General features: G+C 58.1%; 5 protein-coding genes across 5 annotated transcripts; 2 read left to right on the forward strand and 3 right to left on the reverse strand.

The window, feature by feature from the left end:
* Positions 1–59: 59 nt before the first annotated feature.
* Positions 60–563, forward strand: HRG_03219 (uncharacterized protein; the record flags this gene model as incomplete). The annotated part of the gene is made up of 2 exons (XM_044861690.1): positions 60–212; positions 273–563. 2 exons carry the CDS (start codon positions 60–62, stop codon positions 561–563), a joined length of 444 nt encoding a protein of 147 aa, XP_044722716.1.
* Positions 564–1,277: 714 nt separating this feature from the next.
* HRG_03220 (calcineurin-like phosphoesterase domain-containing protein) lies at positions 1,278–3,165 on the reverse strand (the record flags this gene model as incomplete). The annotated part of the gene is made up of 5 exons (XM_044861691.1): positions 1,278–1,926; positions 1,969–2,015; positions 2,073–2,186; positions 2,273–2,862; positions 3,000–3,165. 5 exons carry the CDS (start codon positions 3,163–3,165, stop codon positions 1,278–1,280), a joined length of 1,566 nt encoding a protein of 521 aa, XP_044722717.1.
* Positions 3,166–4,212: 1,047 nt separating this feature from the next.
* Positions 4,213–5,278, reverse strand: HRG_03221 (enoyl-(Acyl carrier protein) reductase domain-containing protein; the record flags this gene model as incomplete). The annotated part of the gene is made up of 4 exons (XM_044861692.1): positions 4,213–4,327; positions 4,407–4,539; positions 4,595–4,978; positions 5,035–5,278. The coding sequence occupies 4 exons, from the start codon at positions 5,276–5,278 to the stop codon at positions 4,213–4,215; spliced, it is 876 nt and encodes a 291-aa protein (XP_044722718.1).
* A 702-nt stretch (positions 5,279–5,980) lies between these two features.
* Positions 5,981–7,840, reverse strand: HRG_03222 (taurine catabolism dioxygenase tauD, tfdA family domain-containing protein; the record flags this gene model as incomplete). The annotated part of the gene is made up of 9 exons (XM_044861693.1): positions 5,981–6,066; positions 6,140–6,211; positions 6,267–6,870; positions 6,921–7,035; positions 7,092–7,176; positions 7,243–7,303; positions 7,370–7,436; positions 7,580–7,741; positions 7,803–7,840. 9 exons carry the CDS (start codon positions 7,838–7,840, stop codon positions 5,981–5,983), a joined length of 1,290 nt encoding a protein of 429 aa, XP_044722719.1.
* Positions 7,841–8,379: 539 nt separating this feature from the next.
* HRG_03223 (ubiquitin carboxyl-terminal hydrolase domain-containing protein) lies at positions 8,380–10,557 on the forward strand (the record flags this gene model as incomplete). Its single annotated transcript, XM_044861694.1, has 1 exon — positions 8,380–10,557. One exon carries the CDS (start codon positions 8,380–8,382, stop codon positions 10,555–10,557), a length of 2,178 nt encoding a protein of 725 aa, XP_044722720.1.
* Between the last annotated feature and the right edge of the window lie 2,259 nt (positions 10,558–12,816).

Below are 12,816 nucleotides of genomic sequence, written 5' to 3' on the forward strand. Positions count from 1 at the left end.
CATGTACCTACCCTGGACAGACAGTGATGCCAACCACAGAAGCATCGCAGTTTCCAGCCATGGCGGCTCAAAATGTCCGGAGTGACGAATTCCCCGTCCCGAGCCGTCGTGCAGCAGGCCTCGTCGGCGGAGTCGCGACGGAAGTAACCTCGTTGGGCTTCTCGGACAAGATCCTCGTCACCATCAGCCAGGGTGGAAGGCTTTCGCAATGGGTGAGCCAAGTGGCCTCGACCGTTGCTCCAGCCATTGGACATCTAACCAATACCCTCCAGATCCAAGTCCCACTCACGGGCAGCTCAGCAGGCATGGTTGAGATGACGCTGCCGAGCCTTGGCTCTGGCCTCCTGCCCTCGGCCCATCTCACGCCCAAGACGCTGCTGGGGGGCGGAGGTGACGACCGCGAAACTGTCGGACAGCTGTACGCAGCGCAGCTGGCAAGCCACTTGTCTTTGCGCTCTCCCGATGACAGGAGGATTCTTGTGCTAGGATTGGGATTGACAGGTTTTGACACACAGCGAGAGACATTTTTCGACTTGTTTGAGCTTGCCCAGAAGGTCCTGTGAGCTGGCGAACTTGCACAAATAGCTCCTTGAGCCAGTGCATCGGTGTTAGGGGCATGTATTCGAGGATTGCTCCTCTCGGCGTCATGGGTGTCCTGTCCCGCCTGATCCCGGGTGCAAGTATTCTGTCTAATATTGTTGTTTCCGCCGCCTCGCACTCGTGGGTCTCGTCAACGGCTGGCGCGTCACATTAGAGGCCAAGCATCAAGGACACAGAAACGGAACGAGGGCCGGTGCCGTCGACAGCAACATATGAAAGGAAACAAGAAGGGCTTGGCAGCCGGGGGAAACGGCCAGCTAGAGCTTTTCGGTCCCTCGTCATATTCAGATCCATGGCAGCTGGACGACACCCAACGCCCTTACTCAAGATAGAGTGTTGATTTATTCCTCTATTCGTAAGCCATGTGTTCAACGCTGTTGTATCTACAGCTCGTGTCTCAACTCGTTCCTGCGACGCTGTGACAGTTAGAGCCGACTCCCGACTGAGATCCATGCATACACCAGGGTGCATGGTCACAGTAGTCGACATCCCGCCTGCGGTTGGAAAGCCCCTTCGCCCATTTCCTCGCCCGCCAGCCTGCTCAGCGCTTGCCTCCAGCTTTGCTCTGCAAAATTGTTCATGACGGTCGATGCTTGCGGTCCCTGCGGAAAATTTGCCGTTAGTCACTGTCTCTGCGCACAGTTTGCGAATGCCCGCAAGGAGGACGGGGCAGATACTCACGTGCTGAGTCTCCTTGAGAGCTGGTGCAGTTTCTTGTCGTTATCGGCGTCGTGGGCCGCCTTCTGGAGCGCCGTCGCCCGCTCCTCCTCTTGATGCTTCACGACCTCGTCATGACTCGGGGGCAGGCGCTCATTCTGCAAATCAACCTTTCGGGCGTCCTCAAACGAGCTGATGGCGTTTTTGATACCCTCTGCACCGAGCATCAGCGTACCGGCGGGGAGCCTTCCGCCGGAGACGGTCTTGAGCTCCGTAACCCTTTCCGACTCTTCTCGCAAGACTTGGAAGACTCGAGACATGCGGCCAATGGCGAGGATCTTGTTCTTGATCGCCCTCCGCTTGAACTCGATCGAGTTGGGATCGTCGCCCGTCGTGGAAACGGGTGAATGCGGTGACGTCGACGAGGGCGTCTCCTCCTTGAGCTCTTCCTCGGAGCAGGTGCTGAGGATGGCGATGAGCATGTCTGTAATCTTCTCCCCCACAAACGGCAGCGACCAGGTGAAGACATCCATGAAGTTGGGGAGCCAGTAAGGATGAGGAGTACAGTTGAACTGACGAATGTTCATAACGTTGTTCTCATACTTGAGCACCGCAGCCTTATTGTTGTAGACGTCAAGATAGTTGGGGGCGGAGAAGATGGTCATGACACTGGGGAAGCCGGTAGTACGCGTCTTTCGGTACATCCGATACCCTGCGTCCTGAGCCTCGTGCGCACGGATGATGGATAGCAAGTTGTTCTTTTCGAGAAAGGCACAAGCGGCGGGATACGAAAAGAAGTACGAGCAGCCGCGCACATGGTTGTGCAGGAAGTACTCGCTCGTCTTTTCCTGGCCGAAATCCTCGAGCGGGTCAGCCCACAGGATGTCGCACATGAGCCCCTGCGTCGGAGGCTCCCTGAAGCGATCAATCTGGCCGAATGTCAGTCACTGGCGCTGTGCATAACCGCGGCGTCTGGCCTGAGGCGCTTGCGGCGTGCGTTTGGGGGAGGACGTACATTTCTCAGTTCGTCGAGAGTGTGAAGTTCGGGACTGAGACCACCGTGGATGCAGAGGAACTGCTTGTTCATGACGGCGGCCAGGGGCAAGCTGCAGAAGGACTCCATGCAGGCGTCGTAGATGGCCTCGGAGTACTTGTGTTTGCACTCGAGCTTGAAGGTGAAGTAGTCGGTCAGGTGGCGACACTCATGGTTGCCTCGCAGGAGCCACAGCGTCTTCGGATAGTGAATCTTGAGAGACCAAAGGTAGAGGACGCATTCGATGCTGAAGTAGCCACGGTCGACGTAGTCCCCGAGGAAGAGGTAGCGCGTCTCGGCAGGGTCGCCACCGACCTCGAAGAGCTTCATCAGATCGTAGTACTGGCCGTGGACGTCGCCGCAGACGGTGATGGGAGCATCCATCTCGAGGAGGTTGGGCTCGGCTCGAAGCAGCTCGGTTCCTGTCTTAAGGATCCACAGAGCCTGTTCATCCGTCAGACGGCCCTCGCGGTAGAAGTGCTGCTTGAGAAATTCGATGTCGGGCTTCGCGTGGGAATCATCCTCGAAGAACTGCTCGTCGGTCGGCTTGAACATGGCGGGTGCTTGGACATCTGCGGACGCGACAAACTGTCAGCCACGGATATTCATCTGCTTCGGGGGTAGAGGATGGACCTTGACAAGACAGCTACGAGAGGCCGATGAGCCCAAGGAGATGTCTTGTCGGGGTACGTGTCCGCGCCCGACGCACCTTTGCACACTCTCTCGAGAGTGCTCACTTGGGTCCCGTCCTCCATGGTGTGGATGGTGAAGTCGATCTCCGGGACCGGCTTCTTCTCCTGAATGGCGCGGATGGCATTGTCGACCTGCTGGGTGCGGCGCACCTCGGCCGAAGGACTATCGCCATCGTTTTCCATGGCTGAACGAGAGACGGCGGCTCTCCTGACGGGAGAGGCGAGGCAGCGGTGAGCGATCGGCTCGACGGAACAGAGGGCAGGCGTTGCCTCGTGCAGAGTCAAGCCGGATGTAGGCCGGGTAGGGCTGAGGGAGGAACCTGGTCGAAGTGGGAGCCGCGCTTGGGTTGAGACTGGGGAACGAGTAGGAATCAAAGGATAAGTCGTGACGCCGAGCAAATCGCTGCATCGCAGGTGGGCGGGGCGGGCGCCCAACTGGCCCCCCGCCGGCGCCGCCCTTGACCCCCTCCATGGTCGGTACACCTGGGTACGAGGCTACCATAAGGTACGTACCCGGCTACCTCCAGGCTTGCCAGGGAATCGCTGCCTGCCGCTTCGGGGATTGGTCCGCACCTTTAGCACCAAGTGTGGAGTAGCTTAAAACACCTCAAAGACTAATTATTATTCGCCTCGAATACCCTACTCCGTAAGTTAAGACGTCGCAAAATAGGTACGAGCAAGGAAAAGAGGCATTTTCCGGCTTCGAGAAGCAACTCTTCTTGGAACTTGGAACCAGGGCTCCAAGCTGGGGTGAAATCGTGACTCTTGTATCCCCTGGCCGACGAGACCAAGGTTCCGGTAGCACGCATAGTCAAGTGGCCGAGACGCGCTTCTACCTACAGTCCTGAAGAATAGCCGCCACCCTCTGTCTTACGCCATCAAGCAAAGTAAGATGATGGCTTGTCAGGCTTGGTGCCGAGGCAAACTGGGGCCGGCTGAGGACGACAGAGGGCCTGTACAATGACGGCGGTGCTATGCCGGACATGACTGAGCACTCTGTTCAATGGCGCAGCTGGACGCTGTTGATCCACTCAACTCTCGCTCATGTCTTTGCCCTATCCCCTCCCCCGTCTATATCTCCAGTCTATGTTGATAGCTCCGCCTTTAACCCATGGTGAACGTGTCACATCGCAGCACACCAGTCAGTCGGGTGTTTGCTTGTTCCCGTCCAGATCACCAACCCCAGCTCTGCCGCCGCGCGCGTACTCACTTGCAATTGATACGCTATGATCATGGCAGGGTGTAGCCGCCGTCGACAATCATGTTTAGGCCTGTCGTGTACGAAGATGCGTCGCTCGCGAGGTACAGGTACGAGCCCTTGAGCTCCTTGACGAGGCCCGCTCGTCTGCGCAGCCAAGGGGGGAAGAGGGTTCCTCAGTCAGCTTTGATGTCGTTGAGAGCTGGAAAGAGGCCGGCAAACTCACCCCATGACAATCTTGTCCTTCCACTGCTTGACCGTCTCGGGCTGCGCAAAGTTGATGAGGTCGGTCACGATGTAGCCGGGCGAGACGGTGTTGACGCGAGCAAAGCCCGTCCACTCGACGGCCAGACTCTTGCCTAGCCATGGTCAGCACCGACGCCGTGATGCCGATGGAAGCAAGATGGAACTCACAGAACTGAATGACGGCCGCCTTGGAGCCGTTGTAGACGGCCTGCATCTGGGGAATATTGACGATGCTGCCGCTGATGGAGGCCGTGGCGATGAAGCTGCCGGCAATGTAGTTGTCCAGGGGCTTGCCGTGGAGCGTGGTGCCGTCCTTCTTCTGGCGCCGGAAGTGGGCGCCGGCGCTCTTGGCGCACCACATGACGCCGTCGACATTGACGGCCATGACCTTTGCGGCCGTCTCGGCGGGGCCGTCGATGAAGGCGCCGTCGGACCAGGCGATGCCCGAGTTGGCCACAAAGATGTCGAGGCGGCCGTTGAAGTGGCCGACGATGTCGTTGATGGCCCGGTCGACGTCGTCGGCTGAAATGACGTTGACCTGGTACGCCTTGCCTGTTGCCATGGTCAGTCGCAGACTGGGGGGCTCGGTGAGAGAGCAAGAGACTCACACTTGACGCCGTACGTCTTCTCAATGGCCTCGGCCTCGGCGATGGCCTGCTTGTTGCTGTTGTACCAGATGGCCACGTTGGCGCCGGCCTCGGCGAGGGCCTGGGCGACGCCGAGCCCGATGCCGGCGCCGGCGCCCGAGACGATGGCGGTCCGGCCCTTGAGCGAGAAGAGGGGCAGGACGCGGTCGCCGTCGGGGATGCCCATGTTGTCGTGGCGGAAGACGCCGTTTTCCATGCCGGCCATTGTGTCGTGGTTGTGTCGTGGTTGTGGGTGATGATGCTCTCTCGAGGGATGCTCTCTCGAGGTCAGTGGAATTGGCTTCACCCGTCAATGTGCATTGTACTCCCCCAGAGCCCCTCCAGCCCACGTCATGGCGCCCCTGAGACCCTTCTCCCTCTCTCAGTGGAGACCCTGACCGGTCCGCGTGGAGCCGGGCATGACTCTCTCTCTGCGGCCACAAGACAAACGAATCAAAGACGACGACCATGGGGGCATTGCAGAGGCGCCGCCGCGGTGGACTGGCCTTGGGTCTCGGAGCCTATCACTGCCATTACGGTTGCGCCATGTGCGGCAATTGGCCTGCGGCCCACTTGGAAGGCTCTCCCTCTTTCCTTGCCCTCGTCTCCCATGCCCGTTTTGGTCCCTTCAACCGCGATGGCTTAGAGATGAGAGCCACTGCGCCAAGTAGGGCTATGCCACTACTGTACGCGGCCGCCCCAGTGGACATCAAAGCAGTCTACATGTTGCCTCGTGCACAATGTGCCTCCCCGGCCCTCAAAGTATCCAGAGCCATAATCAACGGCAGCGCGGCGTCTCGCCGAGGCCGCCATGCCCGTGACCGCCGCCGTATGGCACCACTTATACTGTACAAACTTTGGTATCCATTCATGCCTGTGCGTGCAACAAGCGACTGATCAAGAAAAGGAAGACCCTTGTCCACCCTCCTCACGCAGCTATCATGTTGGCCGCAATGACTTCTTCCCTCGGAAAGTTGGACAGCTTCCAACGCGATATGAAGTCGTCTCGGTTGACTGCCACGTCCAACAGCGTCAGCAACACCCGACCTTCGATGTGGCATCTTCGGGGGCAAGCGGAATCACTCACTGTATCCACCGCAGATTCGCCTCAGTCCCCAGAATTCTCGCCTCCCATGCAAGATTCGCCAGTTATCGAATACTACGTGTCGGTCAGCATGGGCCGCGTCGCTGCACAACGCAGGTTCCAAACTCACTCAACACGCGGCCCGGCTCTAGCAGAAACTCGTACTGGTTCTCCTGCCGGTTCACAATAGTGTCCCATTCCCGCGCGGCGTTGTACCACCATTTTGTATTGACTTTGAGCGGGAGACTGCCTCGGTCGTCCTTGTTCCAACGAATTCGAAAGACCGTCTTGCCGTGCCCCTCGATGACAGGGTACGGCCGGGCAGGCGCCATTGCAACATCCTGGTTACCGCTGGCATGCCAAGGGAGGTTGACCGTTTGCAAGGTTTCGTAATGGTCTCTTCGTTCCAGTCGAAGCCGGTGCGCCGCGTAGAATCCGTCAACGAGGATTGACTGGCCGCCCCGCTCGTGCAGGCGCATCTCCTCGCCATTGGGCCCTGTATGAGAGAGCAAGTGGAACGCCTGGAGGCCTGCCGGGTCGGAGAAGTAGGTCGTGTCCGTGTGCACGTCGAGGGCAGCGTTGGAGTATGCCATGTCTGCCTTGGCCATGTTAGGGGTGAAGTCCCAGAAACCGCCATAATGCGTGTTCCGGATGGGCCCGATGCGCTCGAGAAGACTCTGGGTGTCCTCCGGCGTCACGGGTGTGTTGACGACGAAGCAAAATCCATGTTCGCGCTGTTTTGGTCAGCCTTGCTTCCTCGCTGACAGGGCTGCAGGTTGCCTACAATCTTGTTGGTGAGTTCTGCAATTCCTTGCAGGCTGTCCGTTCTCATGACCGACTTGAATTTGACCTCTGGCGGTTCCTCATAAATGAGTCTGCGGTTCCACAGTCTCTGTACTCTGTTTCCAACGTCAGCCGTGTCTCGCCCTGCCTGGGACGACACCCCAGAACCTACACGTCGCCGGAAAACGGGTGCTTGCCACCGGGCATGGCCGATTGAAGCCAGTTCCACGTATACTTGCTCCTATGACGGTCGGACCCTACAACCTAGCGGTCAGTTACAAGAAATGGGCGAACAGCCAGAGACGGGGCCATCGATTACCTACACAAGACTTCAAACCCGTCCACGCTCGGCAGGACCTGCCTCGGCTCAACAAGCCTTGAATGCTAAAGTGCCGTCCAAGTCAGCAGTTGTCGTCCAGAGAAGGCCCATGGGAGCGGGGGTGGGGATACCGCAAGAATATCGAAGCTTCTTTGCCTTGTGACGGGGTTTATGCATTCGGCGCAACCGCAGTTGTCTCTGGGTTGCGTCTCAGCGTCCGGAAAGCCGAGCGTTCAGCGCAGGAAGCGGCCATGGAAATCCATACCTCATCCATTCTTTGGGCCTACAGAGTCTAGCTGAGCGATTTGAGCCAACAACGAGGCGCATGTGAACTCACGTACAGTCGAGTCACAACCTTGTCTCCCGTGGCGTTACTCTCGTAGTTGAACCCGGCAGCATCTGGAAGCATCCTGGGATAAAAAATCGGTCCCTCTCGTTGAGCCTTCAACGTAAAGGCCCCGAGGCCGGCATCTTTCTTAGTGAGCAGTCGTCCAGCAACCAGGCTGGGGCTGCGTGTAAGCCATGCGCTCAGCCGCAGAAAAGAGAGCCCGCAGGGCCACTCACCGTGAAGAAACGAGCGCAGCTCCTGCGTGTGTCGACATAGTGACGGGGCATGGAGGGATTCCTGATTTGACGTTTCTGGTAACCGAGGGCAAAAGGCAAGATAGTTTATGGCTTCAAAACAGAAGGCCTAAGTAGGTACGTACCCACTGCCATTGCCAGGAGGGGCTTTCCGGTGGCCCGAGCGCACGTGACAGCGCTTTGACAGCCGGAGATACTGTACTCCGGGGCCACAGCACAGTAACGTTACTGTACTGACGTGATGCTCCCTGCGTAGCTCTAAAAAGAAAATATCATTTTGTCCTCTGTCGACAACGGCCAGCCAGCCAGCTCCCTCCCTCTCCCATGATTCAGCCATCAAGGGATTCGTGCTTGGCCACAGCTCTCACTGCCAACTCCCAGGCGATAATCGGCATCTCGCAGTACTCGGCCCTCTCGCTTCAAAGCCGCGAGGCCACCGACTGGCTTCAGTCGCATTGACACCCTCTGGCCATGGCAGCTTCTCCCTCCGTCGATGCAGTCCTGTCCAGCTTCCTTGTAGCCCCGAGTCGCAGATAGGTCGTTCTGCGGGCCTTGCAGCATGACTTCAAAACGGAGCGAGTTCAGCAGCTTTTACGAGGACCGCATCTCGGCTCACCGACTGCCACACTCGCGAGACCACGTCTGGGGCCGCTGGAACGAGCCGAGCGTCCTTTTGTCAGTCCTCGCAATAGCCATTACCATCGCCTTCAAGGTCTACAGCACAAACGGCTCGCTCGAAAACCTGGTGGGCTCGCTCGCGAACCTTGTATGGGACTGCATCATATTCGTCATACCGGCCCCCTTGCTCTTTGCCTTGGACGGCCGGATAAATTCTTCATCGCCTCGACAGCGCACGCTCGACGACGCTCGTCGAAGCACACATGCCGCCAAAAGGGAGGCCATGAGCAGGTTAATCGGGCTGGACCGCCCCGGTGGCATGCTGGCTTCCATGTCGCAGGCAAGAACACGAGCCTTGTCCGTGACAGGAAGTGTCCTAGGGTTGAAGCTCGACTTCCAGCGTCCGCCAGGCCTAGGCAATAGAGACAATTCATGTTACCAGAATAGCATTCTGCAAGGCCTGGCAGCCTTGCACTCCTTTTCCGACTACCTTTCGGCCTGCGTGCGCGCCGTTGACTTGCGCGAGGACGGCAGCGACGTTGCTCAGACGCTGCGCGCTCTCCTGTGGGATTTAAACGACCCGTCCAACAACGGCAAAACGATATGGACGCCCAGTTTGCTCAAGTCCATGAGCACATGGACGCAGCAAGACGCGCAGGAATACTTTTCTAAGATGCTTGACGACATTGACAAGGGCGTTGCAAAGGCCGTCAAGGCCACGCGTCGATACTCCGGACTCGAGGCAGACTGCGGCAAAGACGATACAGTCGCCAGCCAACACAGCGATGACAGTGGCTACCAGAGCCTGTCGTCGAGCCCGGATCTGTCGGCCATCAGGCCACTGCGCAACCCACTCGAGGGCTTATTGGCGCAGCGGGTCGCCTGCGTTGCGTGTGGCTACGCGGAGGGACTTTCCATGATTCCTTTCAACTGCCTGACATTGAGCCTCGGGCTGGACAAGAATCGGCATGACCTCTTTGAGCGATTGGATGCGTATAGCCGGGTGGAGAGCATCGAAGGGGTCGAATGCCCCAAGTGCACTCTTCTCAAGGCGCAGAGACTCTTGACTAAGCTGATTGAGAAGCTGCAGAGCAGCGGTGCCGCCTCGGAGCAACTGGCCGAGCCCTGCCGCAGGCTCGGGGCGGTCGAGACGGCGCTTGAAGAGGACGATTTTGACGAAAAGACGATTGCCGAGAACTGCAAGATCTCGAGCCAGGGCAAGGTCAGCTCGACGAAGACGAAGCAGATTGTCATTGCCCGGCCTCCACAGAGCCTCGCGATCCACGTCAACCGGTCCGTCTTCGATCCTACGACATTTGACATGATCAAGAACTCGGCCCCCGTCAGCTTCCCGCTGACGCTGGATCTTGGACCCTGGTGCCTGGGCAGCTCTGAAAGCCAGGGAGCTCAATGCGCCATGGAAAAGACGACGGGCGACGCGAACGCAGGCGAGGAGCGGTGGCAACTGGGCCCGACGGCGTCGATGATTGCGGGCGACCTGAGACCCTCGAGACTGACGGGGCCGATTTACGAGCTACGAGCGGCCGTGACACACGCCGGGCGGCACGAAAATGGTCACTACATTTGCTACCGGACGTATCCCAATCAGGCTGCGGCCATTTCCAAGGACGCCCCTGGTGGCCAAGTATCTAGGGACACGGCCATTGCCGATGAAAAGAAGGAGGCGGATACGGAGACGGACGAGGAGGAAACTAAGTCGTCAGGCAAGTCGAGGACAGGCAACCCAGGGTGGTGGAGGCTCAGCGACCACAATGTCAGCCGGGTGGACGAGGGGACTGTTCTCGGGCTATCGCCTGGCGTCTTCATGCTGCTTTATGAGTGCGTGGACCCAAGCATGATGCTGCAGAGCGATGCCGAGTCTACGGGGGACAGGGAGGAGCTCCTGGGGACCGGAGATGAGTTAGTGAAGGATGAAGCAGCCGCAGAGCCCATGGCGACTCGTCGATGCGATGTCGATGCGAGTGGCCCGGAGGAAGTATACGCAGCGAGCAAGGAGGGCGTCGCGGTGGCAGCGGACGGGGACTCGCATGTAGACACGGAGGATGCGGAGAGAATTCCGTTGCCGGCGAGCGACGATGCAGACTTGGAGGTGCCGTGAGGCGATGTTGAGGGATTCTGGACTGCATAGCAACGGAGTTTGGGCGGTTGGGGCTATCTTCCTAGAGGGATGGCGGAGCAAGCGAAGAAATGTAATTCGCTAGTGTGTCTTGGGAAAGTCGAGTTGTCTGTACGACATGGCAGGCTCGTGCTTGCAAGAGTGCCAGCCAGCGAGGAAGGCCATGTGTGCGGCACGCGAGGCAGGGGCAGTTTGGAATTTGCACCAAGTTGACTGTCTCAGTGAAGCTGTGGTGATGGGGAGGAGGGAGTTTCAGCCCCGTGGACGAACGAAGGCTGAAGTTGAATGGGGCCATTGTATGCGGGGACGGGCATTTGGGGGCAAGAGGAGCAAATGCCGCCTAGATGGCAGATGGTGATAGTAAAGGTGGCTTTGCGGAAAAGGGGGAACAAGAGTTGAGTGGGCAATGTTGGGGACTGAACCCTGAGCGCTTTATTATCCGACGGGCTTTACTACGCACATTTTAACCTCTGGTTTTATCTCATCGTCATCATGGTCGTACACTCATCCAGTCTATTCTGGTACGCACCTTGATGAAAATGCATTTTCGAAGAAGCATCACGGGACGAGGCGTGCAAGAGTGATTGTCGATCATGGTGCAAGAGGGTGCTCTGGCCCGGCAGCGTGCATTCCGGCGTGGCGGCACGGGCTGATTATTAGAGTCGTGTCGCTACGGGTACGGATACGGGAAGACTAGCTGACAAGCGATGCAGTAGCTACCTTATCGGGGACAGCAAGCTTTGATGAGCTTGGTGAAGGCAAGGTTTCTTGATGCAGACCAACACTAGAGTTGTTGGTCGACGAATGGTGGACTCACTGCAACGGCCAAGAGCACACCGCATGATGCTTTTTCGGGCCCAGGACGACACGACGCCTGCATGTAGAAACAGCCTTGTGCTTCAGACTACCAAACTGCCCGGGCTACTTACTCTAAGCGTACTTCGGGCGTAGTGGCAGGGGAGAGAGACAGGAACGCACATGAGACACACAAAACGTCTAGTTCAACAGTTGACCAAAAGGCATCAACTGTAATTACATCTAAGAACTGCGGGGAGACTCCGGCCCGCTCCTCCAGCGGCCAACACACCCCACAGGAGGGGGCGGATGGAAGCGGAGCGAGAGAGGACCCGACGGCTCGCGTGAACAAGCTCCGGGCACTCGCCGACGCCATTTACCCGGGGGCACGTGCGTCGACGAGTTGCAGACAAGCAAGGCCTCGCTTCACAGCAGCTGGCCCATGGAGGATGGAGGTGGAGGAAGATCGAGATCAGTCTGAGATGGTGTAGATTTTCTCGCTTGGCAAAAGAGCGCGTGTCTCAGATTTGTGCCATGAGCCGGTACTTGGCGGTACATGCGAGAGCTACCTTGCCTAGTAGATATTTGGTATCTCTGCGTCCGGAGCACAGCACCGCACTGGACGCCTGCCTCCCCAATGAGACAGAGCATCGGCGGTGCTTCGCCTCATTCGACGCCAGCTGGGCATGCTGCGCCTGCTTATGCGCGAGGTAAGCATCTCGCAGCCATCCGAATCTGACATGCAGCCCAATTTACCACTCTTGCCACTGCAGAGCCATCCCACTCCATGCTTGTTTCCCTTCGGACAGGACGGTCGAGAGTCTACCAGCGAGATACCTGCAGCGGGAACTGAGAATGTACCGCCAAGTAGTCCGGGCCGCAAAAAAGGGGGAACCGGGAGCGGGCGGGGCTTAGCTTCTAGGGGTTCAGCACCTTTTCCATTGCATCATGCCCATCACGGTACCCCCAGCTACCGAGCCACGGCCTCTAGAGATACCCCCCCAAGTCCGTGTCCGGAGGCGCTTCATGACAAGTAGCTTATCGGCCATGTAGGTAATTACCTTGGGTAACTATTACACGCCTGAGCCTCTCACTGATACCACCACACCGGCGCTTCAGGTACAGAGTAAACAGTACATACAGGTACAGAGTAAACAGTACATACAGGTACAGAGTAAACAGTACATACATACGCCTGGCCGTCCCGCTTCGGCTCCGCGACTTCAGCCCCCCCCCCGATCCATCTCTCTGCCTGCAGGCGTAACGCTCACAATTTGTTTTTCCTTTTTCTTCCTTTCCTTCGTTCCGGTTTCCCACAGCAGGTAATAAATCACTCTCTTTTCGCCATCCCGTCTCTTCGCGTCGCCAAACAGCACTCCGTCACACACATTGTAATTACATGCTCGTCCAGAAGCACTCGCACGCAACCCGACCGCCTCGACACAC

Source organism: Hirsutella rhossiliensis, assembly GCF_020360975.1.
Source record: "Hirsutella rhossiliensis strain HR02 chromosome Unknown scaffold00003, whole genome shotgun sequence".
NCBI lineage: Eukaryota > Fungi > Ascomycota > Sordariomycetes > Hypocreales > Ophiocordycipitaceae > Hirsutella > Hirsutella rhossiliensis.